The sequence below is a fragment of the Embiotoca jacksoni genome, unplaced genomic scaffold (assembly GCF_022577435.1).
Source record: "Embiotoca jacksoni isolate LCO1_2020_lvr unplaced genomic scaffold, fEmbJac1.0.p SCAF_2, whole genome shotgun sequence".
Lineage (NCBI taxonomy): Eukaryota > Metazoa > Chordata > Actinopteri > Embiotocidae > Embiotoca > Embiotoca jacksoni.
The window spans coordinates 13,460,825-13,479,356 of record NW_027185340.1 but is presented as its reverse complement, the minus strand read 5'-3'; the positions used below and the strand labels follow the sequence as shown (position 1 = coordinate 13,479,356).

General features: G+C 41.2%; 1 protein-coding gene across 1 annotated transcript; it reads left to right on the top strand.

Moving 5' to 3' along the window:
- The first annotated feature begins 413 nt into the window (after positions 1–413).
- LOC138201292 (UPF0524 protein C3orf70 homolog B) lies at positions 414–15,262 on the top strand. The gene is made up of 2 exons (XM_069154661.1): positions 414–925; positions 12,717–15,262. Exons 1-2 carry the CDS (start codon positions 742–744, stop codon positions 13,403–13,405), a joined length of 873 nt encoding a protein of 290 aa, XP_069010762.1. The 5' UTR covers positions 414–741; the 3' UTR covers positions 13,406–15,262.
- The last annotated feature ends 3,270 nt before the right edge of the window (positions 15,263–18,532 follow it).

Genomic DNA, 18,532 nt, shown 5'->3' with positions numbered 1-18,532 from the left:
GCTCATTCTCAAGTCCAGCATTGAGCAGATGTTACGGTTGCCACCTAGCGGTGAAGACTCAACACTGAGCAGCTGGATTGTGCACCGAAATGCTCCATTTTGTCTGCTACTACACTATTTCTGTGACCTTTTATTGCTCAATTGCAGGTTAATGCATGACCACATATATGTAAAAATCTATAAGGTAAAAGATGTTTAACTATGAAGCAGACATTCCTGAATTAAAGCCACTTTTCAAAGCAATACTTTCAGGTGAATTGGAGAATTGGAACAATTTCAGATTCAGACTTTGATCGTTTGAAGTTTTTAGAGGGACTGATGAAAGCCTGGGTGTCTGTTTGAAGTGCGCAGAGCAGCTGGCTTTGTGTTTGTGGACTCCTCCCGTTGTGTGATGAAGTTCAGATGCGCGCCGTTGTTCCGTACGCGCGTCACCAGGGCACAGAGGAGCTTCCCGACGCGAGAGGAGGATGGAGCGATGTGAGGATCACGATCGTGGGAGGCTTTGAATATGACATTACAAACTCGCTAATTGGCAATTTTCTACTTTCACCGGATATGTTGCCTCCCTTTGTATGAACACTAACCGCGCTCCTCTGGATTCAGAGATCCAGCACCGTGTTTCGCGTCTGTCTACCCAGTTGAAAAGCTTCCTGGGCTGCGTGGACCGTAAACCTCGGCTCGGTCCCTGACGCGTATGTTGTAGTTCGCTCAGATTAGGCTTCTGATCCAGGAAATGTTGGCATGGCCGCCTCGGGAGCACGTAAGTGTCCGAAGAATGAGAAGTTGGACGAGGCGCAGGCTTTGGCGAAGAGCTGCGCAGGGAGACCAGACTTCCTGCCTTGTGATGGACTCTCCATCTGCGCTACGCACAGCCACGGGAAGTGCTTCAAGCTGCACTGGTGCTGCCACTTGGGCTGGTGTCACTGTAAGTTTGTTTTTCATGGTTTAATAGCGATCTGTGTAACTTAAAAACAATCTCATTGATAATGAAGGCAAATATATGTTGAATATAATTTTCATGTTGTGAATTTAGGAGCATTAGTTCAGTCTAAGACCACACTGTTACTGTATATCAGCTAAAAAGGGGAAACATGTTGCAGAAATGTCTAGATGTGGATAAATTTAAGTGATAAACAAAATATTAAATGTAACACGTTATGTAAAGGCCACCAAATTGGCACCTGAGACGGGCTGAGGGAACATTTTCTGCCCCAGGAGAAAGTGATTTTATTTTATGTTTCACAGAACTTCTAAATAGATTATAAAGTCTTACTGTATTTATTGAAATGATAAAAAACAACTTTATCTTATTTATGCTTGGTTGGAGTCAAACCTTCCAGCAGACGCCCATGTATGAATAGTTTATGCCGTCTAAAGAATGGAGGCTGAGCAATTCATAAACAGAGAAATCAGTTTTCAGATTATGATTTGAGTATTTACTACTATTTATCTGCTTTTATTTTTACTCGTTTTGTTGGCTGTGTCAAATTGATGACTTTGACATCACAAAGCTGAATCATCACTTTCATTTCTGTTTTGAAGGGTAAGTCTTGTGATAGTCTGCATCTTTCTCACCACCCACAATTCCCATGAAAGGCCCAAACCAGCCAGGGATTGATGCTACTATGAGGAAATTGCTGTCCATGTAGCTGAAGCCTGATATAGCTTACTGTGCCACAGACCTCCACTGTTGTCCAAAAACTATTTAAAACTCATCTCTCCTTTAGTACATGAAACACTGGCACTGTATGCTGTGCTCACTAGGGCAGAAAATGGGTATTAATCCACAGCTGAAAATAGTCCCGAACAAAATCCACTATTTACTCAATTTCTTTCAAGTGGAGCCTTTTTTTTTTTTTTTTTGCGTGTAAACACAACAATGTCTTTGTGACCCATTTTTAAAGATTTACATCTTCACTCAGGAGACCCTGGGAAGGACTCAGGGCTGAGTGTTGCAGACAGGAAGGTAAAGTAGGAAAGCATTAGAGTAATACAATTTTGGTTTAGTTTTTTCATGGTGTTTGTTGACAGTGAGAAAAAATGTTACACGACACCAGCTTCCTCCTTTAAAGTCGATTTTCAATGCCATGGTCACAATATCGTCACATGCTCACGCACCATCATGCACTCAGTCTAAATCAGCAGCTATTCTTCAGTTACAATGCCAATGTTTGTTGATATTAACTGAACTCTGTGGTCGAATAGTAATTTCGTTTATATTGACTGTTAAATGGGCCTTGTTGGGAATAGAGTATCAGGCTGCAGCTCCACTCAAACACGGACAATTTTCTTTTCACTTTGAGATGTGACGGTGGCATTTCCAACATTAGTGTACCTCAGACCCTTTCTCTCTATTTGAACCTTTCTCGACCTGACACTTTGACACCACAGTAGAATTCCAATGGCTCTGCCTAAACCTGACAGGATGTCTGTCTCTTTGTGCTGGCCTAATTTATCCCCATCTCTGGCTAGCCCTGAAAATCCTCAGATCAGTGTAAAACACAATCACCATCCACTCTGCACCAGTCACTCAGGGCTTATAGTGTGCAACCGCACAAGTCACATTGTAATCTTTGCAGTGTAATCATTGGATTTAGATGCCCGCCTCCGTCCAGAATGAGCCAAGCGATTTGAAATATGAGATGTGGCAGAAAAATGATGAATTCTTTCCCATGTTTATTACAAGCCACATACGGCGTTAGGGATTCCGTGCAAAGCCCTTTGAGAGTTACATCATCTGTAAACATTTAGACTTGCTCCTCCTTTCTGTTTTGAAATAATCACCAGTTGAAAATGTGCCTCAAAATGGACATGGAGCTCTTTGTACTCATCATTTCATTCAGGCTTGTTATGCTGTCGGAAGAAGAACCAGCCACCTCATAATAGAGCCTCTCACCTTCTCATCTCTTTCCACTGCAATTCACAGGTTCCCCTGGCAGGACAGTCATGCACCACAGTTAAAATAAACCAGTTTAGACTGCTGAATCAGGCAGAACCAGGGCACCCAATGAGAAAAGTAACCCAGCGTGTGTCTGCATGCAATGCCTCCCTGCTCGGCTCACACCCTTCCTGCTGGAGATGATGCTGGATTCAAAGAGCCAAATGTTGTGACGCCTTTATCTCATCATGTTTCCATTTTGAATGTTACAACTGTCGAGGGAGTATAAACTTGTTCTGAGGCTGGTAATTGTACATTCACCACAGGGAGCCTTGCTAGACTGCCTTTTTAATTACATTTTTTATCGATTCCCAGGAAAACAAATACAAAAGGTCAGTGTGTTGGAAGGCTTGGCTCAGCATTTAAATGCTCAAAACACAAATCTTTTCCATTATCTCACCTGTGGAGCAGTGTAGGAGTGATTACCTGTGACTTAATTCCTGCCTCTGCAAACTGAACAGCTACATAATGCCTTCTTTTTGGTTTTCAGCGCTCAAATGACTTTAAAATGATGCTGTTACTTTGACAGTCCTTCAATAGTTTCCACTGCCGTGAAGCATTGTTAAAACCTTTGGCAGAGAAAATGGGGGAGAAACTGGAATTGGTTGTAGGTGGAGGCAGTGTTCCCAGCTGGTGACAACATCAGTCCAAGCCTCTCATTAGCAGTAATTAGCTGTGTTTAGTGTCACCGCCAATATGTCATGTCTGATGAGAGCTTTTGCTCACAGCAGCACTGGAACCACCTGGTCTGAATGATTTTTCTCTCATTTTATCTTCTGCTAGCTGATTACAATTACCAAGCAGAGCAATGAATTACTCATTAAAAAGTCTTACAGAGTTTATAATGAGTCCTGAGCAGTCTTGTCAGTCTGCTTGTACTCTGTCAGCACTAATTTCAAACGTTAGAACTTGTACTTCTCATGTAGATACAAGACAGTGGGATCTTTGTCAGACTTCTTCAGCAGTCTCATCAGTCACACCATGCAGCTGTGGCTTGAAACCATTTCTAAAAGGGAAATATGGAGGTTTATTGGATATATAGCATTGCCCTATATTGATTGATTTGGTGGCCTGTTCAAGATTTATCGCTATGCTGAATCATAAAAAGCTTCACCTATTATTGAAGGATCAATACATTTTCAGCACAGGCCTGAGGGGATGTTTTTGATTGACGTTTGGGAGCCACAACACTTCGATCCGTTTAACTGCTGGTTTGTTGCTGATGAAAGCAGAGCAGCACCAGCACGGATGTTCAGCAAGTTTGCTCCTCCGTTTTAATGGAAAGATTTGGAATTTCTCAAGTCTATGTTAATATGTCAACCCATTCCTTGTTTGCGTTACAATCTGCCATCACAGTGAAGAGACACTGTCCAAGAAAGAGAAGAGAAAAGACTAACTGGGAAATATATTTACTTGATTTGGCTAATATAGTGTGCTGAAGTTTAAACTTTAGAATGCATATTTACAGGATCAAAGGTCACTTTTCCCAAAAAGTTTTGAATGATTTCGTAATTTTTTTTAACTGTAGTAACTTAATATTTGCTTCCATTGCGGTAATGTCCTTCGAAATAGCAGACAACAACCTGAACTTTTATCCACTTTTTGTCATGTATGATGTGGAATCCAAAATGTTTGTCCGGATTATCTCTCAGATGGTTTGATGTCATGGTTATTAATTTTGCTAGCTTCCTCTGTTTTGCATTAACAATGACAAAAACTGCAAGCTTTTTCATCAACAACTCAATTTGACAAGTCACAGGCAGCACAGGTATAAAAATGTTAACGATGGCTGAATTCTGCTCAGGTGTTTCAGTGCAGAGCGTCATTCATGTTGAACCACTGTCTCTCTGTTGTGGCTTACTGGAACGCTTCCTTAGAGCAGAGCCATTGTTAATGTTATTGGTAGCACCTGGGCTTTTCCCACAGTCTAAATGTCTGCCGTGAAATAGGCTTAGTTGGCTGATTGGTCGATAAAGCATCGATAAATCACTGCTGAAGAACAGAGAATGGCCTAATTGGGATCATTAGAGATTGTTGTAGAGATCCATTCACGGCCAGTATTGACAGAGGGATTAAGTGGCGAGTATATCTTTAAATGTACAAATATGTGCAAGACTAACTTCAAGAAAATGACTACAAATCTCTCGTTGAAAAGACTCAAAGGAGAATTCCACAAATTCTATGTTAAAGTGTGTTTACAGGTTTTGATGAATAAAATTGTACACGTGAAAAAGAAATAGTTTGAAGCCTTTTGTGGCTCAGAAGGAGCCGAGTGAAGTCTGATAGATTCACTCCAGTGACATCACTGGAGTGAATGGCGGTTGAAGTTGTGGAGTTACGCTGGTATTATACTTTCTGCCTCCCCGAGTAAGTAAGAGTCCACATGATGTAAATGTATTCATCAGAGGGTGAACGCACGAGCTATGTGTGGATACACGTGTACACCAAGTTGTTGCGACGGCACCGACTAGTCCATGCAGCCACTATACTACAAGGGCACCAACCTGCTGGGAAACCATAATGGATGCCAAATTTGAGTGAAGAGGTCAGTCGCTACCTGCGTGTGAACAATTAATCTTTAAAACAAGCAGAAGGTACAACAATTTGTGGAATTTTTTTCCCCCCAAAGTTTGGGAATTCATCCTGAAATGTAGTCTTAGCAGAATTACTATGCGTCCGTGGTGTCTGCAGCCGTTGGTGTGTGCATCTGCCAGGGAGGGAATTAGTTGCCTGAGGAAGAAGTGAGAACCTCTGGAGCCTGCTGCTCGTCGCTGCTCATCGCTGCTCGTGGATACTTGAATAATAAACTTAAATCTCCTGCTGCCTTCAAAATGGGGTCATGTTAACTTTGTTTACGAGAAGAGTCCAAATGAATGTCCCTCTCTCTCTCTTAATCTTCTGAAAGCTCAGAGTTCACAAGTTGTGATGTGTTTGCAAAAGTTTTTAGAGATGGCGGAGGCCGTGGAAGTTTTTAAAAAAATTTTTTTTATATCATTGGATGATCAGTTCATATTTTGTCATTTTAGCCATATAAAGTTTTACTTCACAATTTAAATGATATGTCTGAGGAAAATGTTGTTGTTCCCAACGGCCTCATCTCCTCCCTCCGTCAGTATACCTTTCCATTTCCTTCATTATGTTACCCAGCCGCTAGCTTGCTAAATTGTTAGCCTCCGTGGCCTGCAGGCGGTGTCCATGCTGCTGTTGCCTAGCAACAGTGTTCTCATGACTTCATCACTGGAACATTAAGCATAGCGTGCACACCACTTCCCATGTTGTAACCACGCGCTTGCAATCGCCATTTGACCAAACTGTCAATTGAATTGCATTTTGGGTAATGGGAGGGTTCTGACGAGGAAGTGCAAAGTTTAAATCATTGGAGAACTCTTAAAGCTTTCCTCTTTACTGTGCACAGAAAAAAACCCACATCAGACCAGCATTTTTCACTGATCACGGGGGTAAACAATGGACTTGTAAGTGACTGCAAATCAGGAACAGCCTCTGGAGGCATGAAACAGGAAACAGGAAAGGAGTTTCACATGATGCTGGCTCAGACAGACTCCTCACTGAAACCTGAAGCTTATGTTATTGCCCCGACTGCAGCCCCTTTGTGGGACAGATTTAAACACAAAGACGAGCGGATGTGAGAGCGGGCCGTGCTCTGGCCGACTGGGTGCAGCAGCTGTAATGAAGAACGATAACAATGCGCTAAAATAATTGTTTTGTTCGCTGGGTTTTGCCAACAAGCTGATTTGAACTAGTATGTTGCATTTAGAGCACGTAAAGACTGCTGGCTTCAGCTCAGACATCCAACTGAGGGGGTTGTTAATGACTCAGTCTGGACTGAAGCTTTGATATAAGTCTTTGTTGGTCGTGTTCATTCAAATTGACGTGTTGAGCCTGTCGACAACGAACCAGCTACAGTCTGTAGGACGACAGAAGAGTTGATATCTGGACAGAGTAATGTTGAAGCTCAATGAAGAAGAGTGAGGGACTGACGGGCTGCATGCAGCATTTTCCAGAGTCTTTCTCCTGTGTTATAGCAGACTGTGCAGCCCTGGGCCAGCCACGGGCCCTGGAGAGAGCAGAGGAGGAATGCAAAATGGAGACGGGTGGTAGCAGAGGAGGACTCCACTTATTCTCTAGAGAGCAATCTGCACTTCCCAGATAGGAGCTGCTTGTTCTCCCACTTTCTTATTAACATCTGGAATTTCACTAGAAATATCTTTTATTACATTTTCTATCGACTTGTTCCAACATATTAATCAAACTAAATAAGAACGAAAATAATCTCAAGATGCCTTTTTTTCTATTTAATATATTATAGATACCTTTTTGTATTTCTCTCGACAGAGTTAATTTCACAACTTAAAAAGTAGAGGATGGAGTCATATCCAATGCTTTATAATTGCAAATATCAATTGAATCCTCCAACACACAGAGGTTGTTTGTTTCAATCCTCAAATTAGATCCACAGGAGGTTTATTTTTATTTTTTTGAATTAGCGCCACTGGTTAGGGTTGGGTGCAAAAACAACACTGTTAGGGTGAGGGAAGGATGATGGTTTGGATTAAAATGATCACTTACATTTGTGTTGTGCATTAAAGTTGTTACTTCCCTAAAGTTATGCAGCCTTCTCATCACGGCAACAGTTGACGCAGTTTTGAAAAATTGTAGCCAACAGACTCGTAGTTGGAAACAGGAAGCGAACAGCTGTTTTATCTACATCTGTCCATCCAACCAACCCGCCCACTCCTTCCAAAAAAAACCTCACTATAGACATCATTTGAACGGATTGTCTTTATTTATGACCACTAGAGCTAGTTTAACATTAAAACATAGCTGTGGGTTGTCATAAGCTGCTTCACAAAAGACCTATAGGGTCATTGTTTTGGGGGAGTCTCACAAAAATCCTTCATTCAAAATCACAATTCTGTAGGGAGAAGCTGTTATTTCATTATTGCCTTATTTGAAACTGCTCGAGCGAATGCTGTCCTACATGCGCCAGAACGCCTTTCATCAGTCCTCAGGTGAACTTGTTGCTTTTAGAGGTATTTAATTGTATTGTGATGAAAGGTTTTTCAGTCGAGTCATTCTCCTCTCTAAGTGCAGCGTGTCCTGCGGCTGTTAAATGGAGGCTGCTGTCAGTAGAAAAAATTGTGTCTGTTTGTGCGAAGCTGATAAAAAAAAAAAAAAATCTGACATTTACTGTTGATGCTGCTACAGATGGCTGATGTTTTTTGTATTCTGTCAGTCTTAATTTGTAGCAGGACGAGAAATATCTTTCAACGACGTGTGTTTGGCCAGTTATCTCGGGCAATGAGTCAAAACACCACAAAACAAAAGACCAATTAAATGTACCTCCATCATCAGCCGATGCTTTTTTATTTAGTCTTTTGACCGTCACTGTTAGAATAACACTGCAACTGTTTTCCTATAGAAGCAAATCCCACAAACAGACCAAACACAGCAAGGAATTGATCCTATTGACAAGTTTTGCCTGTGTAGGCACAGCCTGTTGTAGACCATTAGTCTGTTGTTCATTCCATTGTTTTCCAAAAACTTTAAAGACATCAATGAACCGCAACGGTACACTGGATGCCACGATCCTTCATTACAATGACCATGCACGCATTGTTGTATTTGGTCTTTTCATGGGATACACAGACAAAAAGAAAAGTGCCTGATATTTTTTGACATTATCCTTCAATGTAAAATGTCTTCCCAAAACATTAGTTTGCTCGAGCTCCTGCAGCGAATTTTTCCAATTGTCTTTTCCTTGTGAGGACATCTGTTCTTTGTTTAATGTGGTGCTAAAAATGCACACAAAGGGCAGTGGGGCAAGTGCAGAGGCCACCAAATGACTGGCACTGTCATGCAAGGGTACAACTCATCATCAATAAAGCTGCACCGATATAGTTCACTGGCTGTAAGCTGATGTTGCTTTCAGTTCTCAGTGATCAGCGTATATATAGACACAAAATCACAAATCTACATTTGCTCATCGATCTAGCTTTGTTTATTCAGTTCATTTATGTATTTATGTTCCTCCAGACTGATACATAGCTGCAAGACTTTTGCAGCAACCAGCATTTTGACACAGGAACTTAAAATTAATAAAAAGGCACCAAGTACAGTTATCTCATGAGCAAACACAAGTTGTGTTTAAATGTAATGACTCTCACCAAAGCCCCTGGTCTACATCCCAGCACCGACTTTATTTTCATTCAATATCCTAAATGGTGCACTGTATACATTTTTAATTGCGGTCTTCTTTTTCCCTGCCCTTGTTGCTTACAGCCCTAAAGTCCTATACACTGCAAGAAAAAACAAACAAAAAAATCTATAGGAAAATGGATCTTTTACAGTAAGTTTACTGACATTTCCCTCAACTCTAAATCGGAAAATTCTATAAATCTACACAGTTTACTCTCCGTTTCACTCGCTGACACTTCTGTTCATCCTTAAGCTGAATGTCTCTAAAATTACAGCGCGTCCTCTGTAGCATATACCAAAATTTCTTCTCTGAAAAAGTTAATAATCACAACTGTAACCACAACCATGTCTTTGGACAGTTAATAAAAAGTAACTGCATTTGGATGAGCTCAGGAGGCAAGTGGTGCATACAGTATGACTCGATCTATGATACTACGCCCGCCCGCCCGCCCATAGCGGAAACCTGGCTGTCAATCAAACAGACACCCCCACAAACAATCCGCTTTTTCAGGCCTAATATCTAAATAATGACGACTTTATCTTCAGATATACCACCATAAAATTTAGAAGGAGTGACTATAGAAAATGACACCAATTCTGACTTTGTATTTCCGATATCTCAAAATTAGCATAGCAAAATATTCCTGCTGATCTGGTAATGGTAGCGTTAAAAAAAATGCTCACAAACACTCCAGCTAAAACAATATAAAAGGGCTAAAACACCTGGGAAAAATCTGTACACATTTTTCTTTATATTAACACGGTACGTTGAGCTGTATTTTTTTAATTACAACTTTTTTTTAAGAGCGTATAGTATCAAAAGAGAGAAACGCATTTGCCTCCCACTAAGATCCTTTGTTCGTCTTATTGCCAGAGTACCGTAAGTGAGATAAATCGTACACGGTCTGTCCTCCAGGGCTCACAGAAACAGTGATATTTTTAACTAAGTGCAGACACCTTGTGAATTCATAGACATGCAGGCTGTGTTTTTCTCTGCAAGGCTACTAAAGACAACCGGTGTTGGTGTTGAGTTAGCTCCATATGTCTGTCTGTTGTGTTGCCTGAGTGTGCATCTGTCTGTCCCCCAGTATTGCTCTTGGTATTTGAAACTCCAGATGGATGAATGCAATTAGATGTTATATGCTAAAACTAAAATGTCAACACATTGCCTTCCAAAGCTTTAGTTCTCATTTGTTGCAGCTATCTTGTCTGCCTGAATGGGCTCGTCTCTGTCTGAACATGGACCATTGAGTTTGTCTCATTAAAACAGAGCGGCTTCTATTGCTTCCTATTTGTCTGCATCAACATTAGCTCCTGTGTTTTATGTTAACAATATTTACAAAAGTAGACTGACACAAAGCTTCAGTCACAACTTCTTTTCATCAGTTCACTGTCATTTAACAATGAAGAGGACAAGAATTAAAGCTATTCTACGACAATGCAGACGATTTGTTGAACTAAAACTGCGAGTTCTCGCTAAAACAATACGTCTGTTCAGCATTAAACTCACTTTGTCCATTCAACAACACAAAAGAGCCACTCCCCTGCTTTGAAGTAGTTTTATGTATTTTAGTGTAACCTGGGAAAAGATTTTGATTGAATGGATCTCCCAGCCAGTGAAACAAAGACAAGGACACGGAGTGAGAGGAAGTGATGCGTAGGCCTGTCATCTTCTGTAGTTTCTCTCCCTCTCCTGGGAGCCAGTTAAACACACATCTGAGCTACGCTATTCAGGCGTAGCTCACAGTTTGAGGCAGCGGGCTGCAAACAATGAGTAACATTTGGGAGCAGTTCTTTTGCACCATCACCACCAGTACACGAGTTGCCAAAATGGGAGGCATCACTCCCATGCAACGTGTTGTGTATGCTCTATGGCCACTTTCCAGAACAAATTGATATCTTTTATCTCGTTGAGATTTCATGTGACACTATATATTACACCACTGGGATCCATTGTGTCCTAATGTAAATCAGCGCTACTTCAGACACACAAATCAGAGATCATGTACTTGGCTGACTGAAAACACATTTTTAAATATGTTTATATTTGTACTATTATTTTTGTTATTACAATGTTGCTCTGTTAGCCACCATGACCCATGAGGTTTGTTGTTTGATGTCTCCAGGAGTCATAAAATGTACTTTGATGTATTACAGGAAGAGAACATTTTGATTGTATTGGTTGGGATGGGAATATCAATTGCAAATTTCAGCATAAATAGATTTACTGCTGCTGGAATTTTTCAATGTGGTGCCATGTTTTCCATTTTATTTATTCAAATCTATATTTTGTGTTTTGTTTTATATACTGTTAAATCTACAAACACACAAAACTTGCTAAACAGGGATCACTAGTTTGGAAACTAATGAGGAGACCTGCATGTGATAAGGGGTAAAAACACAATAAACCCACAAAGCAATAAAGTAGGGTCCGTCAGGTACTGGAAAGGAGACTGTGGGAGTTGCCCACTAAATCTATAAAATGATAGAAAGACAAAAGAATTGGACTCAAAGAAACAAAGTTGGTAATTTCTGGGAAGGGGAACAAAATTTGGATTTGAGGCTAAAGGTGGCAACCTCCCACACTGTTGCAATAAAGAAAAAGAAAAAGAAAAATAACTTTACACGCGCACACACAAAGCAAACCAGAGAGCCAACTGAAGGTGTTGACCCTCTGGAGACGCACACAAAACGACACTGCAACCCAACCTCTTTATATAACCTCCAACAGGCTGATTGCCATCAGGTGAGGCAGAACATCACAGGTGCAGCAAATGACTCCTGATGCGCACAGCTGAGTGCGATCTCAGGTTCCCTCTGATCAGAACACAATAGAACAGATTTGTTGGCACAACAGGAAAACAAATATGTATATATATTTATATATTTATATATAGATTGAAAGTTGAGACAGATTTCAAAGTTCCCAAGGACCAGAATCAAAGCTTAAGTCTTCTTCAAAACATTTGATCACCTTTTAAATTGATATGCTGAACATATTAGCAAACAGTGAATGGTAATGCTGCTCCATGTTGGCTGAAGACATTACTGAGATTCTTCTTTCTGTCTACCTGTTGAATACAATGAGTCTAATATTCTCTCTTCTTTTAAACCTGTGTTGGTTTTCATCAGCTCCTGTAAAAAAATATCTGGATCATTACCTGCTAGACACTCCACACCAGCGAGTCGCTAACCTTGTCGGTCTGTCGTTTGGTGCTTTGCAGGAAGTGCAGTTGGTTTTAAGAGATTTTAAGGGATTTTGTGTTGAAAGCAGCTAATGATGCACTGAGAGATGCAGGTGAGAGTAAACAGTGAAGTCTCAGGCCATACAACCAAAGCAATGAGCTGGAACATGCTACAACACTTTTTAGAGCTAAGGGGAACTGCAGGTTCAAGTTATAATAAGTGACAAGATTTTGTGGGTTTTTGTAATTTTTGCAACCACTTTTAGGCAATGGATAAATTGTAAAAATAACAATATTGATAATAAAAGCCTTAAAATTAAATATATGATTGCTGTTTTTAATGAGTTCATGTTTTTCTGCATTTTGTCCACCTTTAGGCAAGTACGTGTACCAGCCCATGACCAATGTGTGCCAGCTGCCCAGCACAACCGTGCCGCCTGTTGGCTCAGAGTGCAGTAGCACCATCAACCTGTCCGTCTCTCTGGCTGAGCGCTTCCTGAAACTCGCCCCCTGCTTCCAGTCCCCCCCTCACCTGGAGTCGCCCAAGTACTGCGTCATCGCGGACCTGTTTGTGGATGACTACATTGTCAAACGCATCAACGGGAAGATGTGCTACGTGCAGCGCCCCCCGCCTCCCTTGCCAGAACCGCCTCGTCCTGCTACCCCTCCTCCGCCTGCTCCAGCCACACCTCAAATACCCCAAAAACCCAGTCAGCCTCTGCAACCAGTCAAGCCGACGGCGCCAACCCAACACACACCTGCACCTGTGCAGCCAGCCCAGCAGGTGTACAGTGAACACAAACACCCCTCCCCTGTGGATAAGGTAAAAGGACCCAAAATGGACCACTGCTCCTCTCCGTCCAGCTCCGAGGACTCCGGCATCAACGCACTGGGTCTGCACTACCTGGAGTCCTGTGAGGAGGAGAGCGAGGAGGACGACGATGACGAGTTGAGCACAGATGGAAACTCCAGCCCCGGCAGCCTCTGGGATCAGGACGACTGTTCTCTGCTCTCTCCCTCCAAGTCTATGATAGAGATCATCGAAAAGATCGAAACAACTGTGTAACCGGCAAGGCATCGACACGGACACCATCTGTGATAAAGATCTGCATAGCTGAATGGCATTATTGATAATAAAACTCGAGGATTCAATAGGAACCAATGGACCAATAGGAAACAAACTCCCCTCTAATGTGTCAGCAGGGCTTTGCCGGGTTGTTTTGAGTTGAATTTGTTTTCCTGCAGGTGGTCGAGGACTATACGCCTACAATCTCACACAGCCTTAGTCCACATCCCCTGCACGAAGTGAAACTCTAGAACTTATTACAATAAAAGGAGGAAGCACAAGAATACTAAGCTACATACACAGAGGACCAAAAAGGCCTTCTCAACATGGTTATACGGTGAAACATCTAAAATACAAAACTAATCTAGAGTAGGTGCACTTCAGAGGAAAGTAAGAAAAAATGGCAGAGTTTTTGGTGAAACTTCTCTTTAGGTATATATTACTGGAGCTAAATTGTGTATGAACAAAGGTGGTATGAGTGTGTTTCATGATGATAATTAGCAGTTAGTTATTTCTTAGTGTTCTCCAGTCGTCAATCTGTCAGATTTCAGCCTAATCCAGCATTCAAGTGGCAGATAAGCATGCCATTCCTGGTCAGTGGCTTCACCCACACATTAGTAATTCTGACACTTCAACATAATAACTACAAGCCCAGCTACCTCTCATGGGCCTTTAAAGCACATCAGCCTTTTAACCTGTTAGTTGCTCAGCTCGGAGCTGCTGGGATGCACCTGCTTTTATCACAATAACGAAAAGATTACTGGCCCACAGTTTGTCTGCACTTTAGTGACACCATCACGACAGTAGGAAGGTAGGTCAGTGTTTGACAATCAAGGATTACCACAGAAGCACATTCCTGCACTGAACCTGCCAGAGAGGACCAAGGATACCCTCATAACCCTTCCCAAACCATTTATCTGACATTAGCACATTATTCTTCAGACCACCTCGTTTCTGGTCAAGCTGAATAGAACTGCAGCGCTGTTCAGGGTTAGGTTAAATTGAGTGTTAAGCAAAACATGGCTTGTAGTGACCTCTATTAGCAGCCAAGAAATTAAACAGCAAGGACGTGTCTCTGGCTCAGCTACAATGACAAAAGTAGGAGGGATGATGTCACACTAGAGAATAGTAAGACACGTAATGCAGAAGGAATATATCTAATTTATATATATATATATATATATATAAACCTATATAATAATAATAAACCTGCATTGTTATTTGCTTTTGGGGCTTTTGATAGTGAAATGTCTTTTTGTGGTGACTGACGAGATACTGGGAAAGACATTCAAGTTAGGCTAGACTAGTATGTCACAGTTATTTTGTGCTACGGGGCAGAAACTGTCACACCTTTTAAAAAGGAGATTACAGTATGAGATAGGATGCTGAATACGTATTGTGATGTTGTGATTGACATGATAGAACAGGAAACGAGACAGCCCCTTATTAGTCAGTTAGTAAAATGAAGCTGGGCTGGGTCTGTTTAATTTTATTTCAGTGTTATAGATTTATTTTCATGAGAATTATCAGTAAAGATCACTTAAAATGTTCACAAATATGTATTGCTGCAATGCTATAAGCACGAGATGTAAAAAAAAAAAAAAAAAAAAAGTAATTTTGCATGACTGCATTCATTTGCAGAAATCCCTCAAGCCTAAATCCAATTTAACTAAGTTTTTGATTCAGTGTGTTCAAAAAGCAGATAAATTCTGTATCAGCTTTTGAAATAGTGTTTTTTATTCAGATACAGCCCTTGATATAACACTGAACACAGTCCCTCTTAATGCAGTTTAAAACATGCTTTATGTTCTTATTATTGTTATATTATTTTCATATGAATAAATCTTAATAAAACTCTATTGTGGCCAGTGTGGACATTTTCTGCAAAGAAAATATTAAAATATTTTTTTAAATGCACTCAAATGTCCTCTACATGACATAGAGATGACTAATACTCTCCAGAGATTGGGTGGAATAGCAGAGTAAAGTGAGAAGTACACTTGAATTGATTAATTTCTTCAGCTGTGGTTGTCTCCTCTGAGATGTCTTGAGGAATGTTCCTCTTTCTTGTTTCTCACACTCCCTCTTTTAAAACCTGTACTTAAAGTGCTTTGCGCCGCACTGAAAACATAATAAAAATACAAATAAAACCAAGGTGAGCAAGTTGCAGAGGAAGAGTTAAGACTGGACACAGTTTAAAAAAAAAGGATCTGTGCCTCCGTTTTATATAAGATATAAAATTCTGGTTCGAGTCGTGTTCCTCCACCTCCGACACACAAGCTCCCTCCGACTGATCCTCACTGACGATAGAGGCAAAGCCCTGCTATGTCCTCTGGGCCTCATTCTATGACAGTCTTCTCCACACTTTGTCTAGCAGCCGGCTTTATGAGAGACCATGCAAGTGTCTTTCTCACCTTGACTGCAAGCCGAGATTGATTTCTCCATGCTTCTCTTTTCTCCTTGCATTGTGTCTATCGATTCTTTGTACTCTGCTAGTGCAGAGAGAAAACCACGGCTGGCATGAAATGCTAATCAGTTTATATAAATGTACATTCACTTTCCTGCTCAGTGATGAGGAGGAGTGTGCAAGTGAATGCTGGAGAGCAACATGGAGTGGGAGATGAAGAGGAGAAAGAGAAAAAATGAGAGAAAATGTGTGGAGGAAGAGCAGTGACGGGCAGAGGAGAGGAAGCTCAATTAAAAAGGATGATGATGCAAGCACATGTAAAGTCTTGGGACCGACTCCGCATGTGCATTTGAGCGTGTGCGCGCGCCAGTTTGTGCAGACGCAGATAGTTGTGTGTAGTTCAACATTTTGAAATGATTTTTCTCAAACGCTACAGACAGATTTCATGAAGACATCACCGTTTCTGTTAATCCCTCGCAGCAAAGTCATTCAGTTGGCAGGCACCTTGAGCAGTGAGAGCACACAACCACACACAGGAAGATACACACCAAATCAAAAAATGCCCTTGTTCAAGGACTGCTTCACATGCAGGGTTGGCACAGCTGGAGTCACACAAGCTGTAGAGATGTTGTCAGTTCCACTTTTTACATTTTTGATGTGTGCACAAACACGTTACCTTCCTGAGGAGGTTTCCTTTTAATTTCAAACAATTGCCTTTTCTCTCCAGGGTGGAAGACAAGACAAACAGAACACAAATACTCAGAGGAGACATTAAGTTACAAAATGAAAACATGGGGAACCAGCAAGGCCTCACCTGAGCAGGAAGAGAAAGATTAGAAGGATTCAAATACATTTCCTTACAGGGAACAGCAAGGAAACCCTCCAAAATGTTAAAACAGTTCTCTTCATGTGTGACTGCATGTTTGCAGGACTGGGATCATTTTCATTCACAGCCTTATCTCTCAAATACATGTGTTTTTATAATCTCTTATTAGAATATATCTACTTCTAGGTCTTCAGAGACCCTTAGCCTGGTTAGTATTTCTGTCTCAAGGAGAAACCCCCATTGCACTTGGGTGTAAAAACACTGATTACAACATCTACAAAATTTCCATCAATTATCTATACCTGCTTTATCCTGAACAGGGTCACGGGGGGCGGAGCCTATCACAGCTTACTTTGGATGAAGGAATACCACCTGGACAGGTTGCCACTCCATCACAAGGCCAACACATAGAGACAGACAGAAACAAAGACCATTCATGCTCTCATTCAAGCCTACGGGCAATTTTCTTTCAGAATCATCAGCCTGACATGCAAGCCAGAGTACCCGGAGAGAACCCACGCAGGCACAGGAGAGCATGCAACTCCACACAGAAATTGGAGGTGAATCCAGAACCTTCTTGCTGCGAGGTGGCAGTGCTCACCACTGCACCACCACAGCACCAAAAATAACTTTTACAAGTCAGAGATTTGTTCTCAGAAAGGCATAAAAGATGTGGTCTCTAAAGATGGCTGATATGTAGTAAAAATGGAAAAGAGCAATGCATGCAAGGGAGAAACCCAACTGACCTACAATAGGTCAGTGGCCTGAGGCAGGTCATGCTGAACAGTTGAGCTTTGTTTCAAGTGGCAGAGCTATATTGTAGGCTATAAGAAACAGTCTGGAGTTTGAATATAACACAGTACAGTGTAAATGACGAGCTGGAACAAGCTGGTAAAGAATATTCATGTACACAGTATGTCACACTGTCCGACAGAGTTGAACAAGATGCCTTAAAAAACTTTAAAATACTTGTGGGAAAAATTATGGGCAAAACCTGGATGTTAAGGAATTAATATCATTTATAATTTGACAGTTCACATCATAGAAATCCATATCTGCTCCCAACAGGGAACCAGCAGCATATAGCAGGCGTATACCTTCCTCCTACAGCCAAGAAGAAGCTGTACTTCTACAGCAGCACTCAGTTCATTTCAAAAGGGCCATTTAAGTTGAATTTACAGCACACTGTCCTCGTGATTGGCCTGATGGAAGGTGCAGGTGACGGGGAAGCCTCCAGCAGTCTGCTGATAAACAATCAGACACATGGCTTTGCCTTGGCAGTACTCAGTGGGTGATGAGTTTCTGATAAGCTCTATAAACATGAGAGTGTCACCTGGAGTGCAGCGCTGGGCTCCCTGCCTGTAAAATATTCATTACTTTTTTCGTCAGTGTCTGCCCTCGTCTTTGAAATGGATTTCGAGCACTTTTTCCTTTTAGACACAGAGCTTGACTTTCTCCCTGCTAACTGCAGACAGCACCTTTAAGCTTTATAGTGTCGATAGACAGAGCTGTTTTTAAAAGTACTCCCTTTTTGTTGCTCACAGCTAGTTGGTGATTCATCCTTTCATTACCCCTGGTGAAAAACTGGTGTTTTTTTTTTCTTTTCTGATGGCAGAATGACTCAGTGGTATGTTCAGGTGATAGTTGTCTTTGTTGTGGTTTATTGCGTTCACTGATCATTCTGTGGTTGGATGAAACACTGGATAAAATGTGCAACACATTCAGTATAGGACTTTCCCTTCACTGTTAAGTGAAATTGCAACCATCATTCACAATAATGAATGAATCAAAGTAGTTTACATTTACATCATACTTCTGGTTGAAAGAGATCTATTGTCCTCTTAATATTCTGCAGTTTTAAGGTATTTAATAGCAGCCATTAAATGAGTAGTTG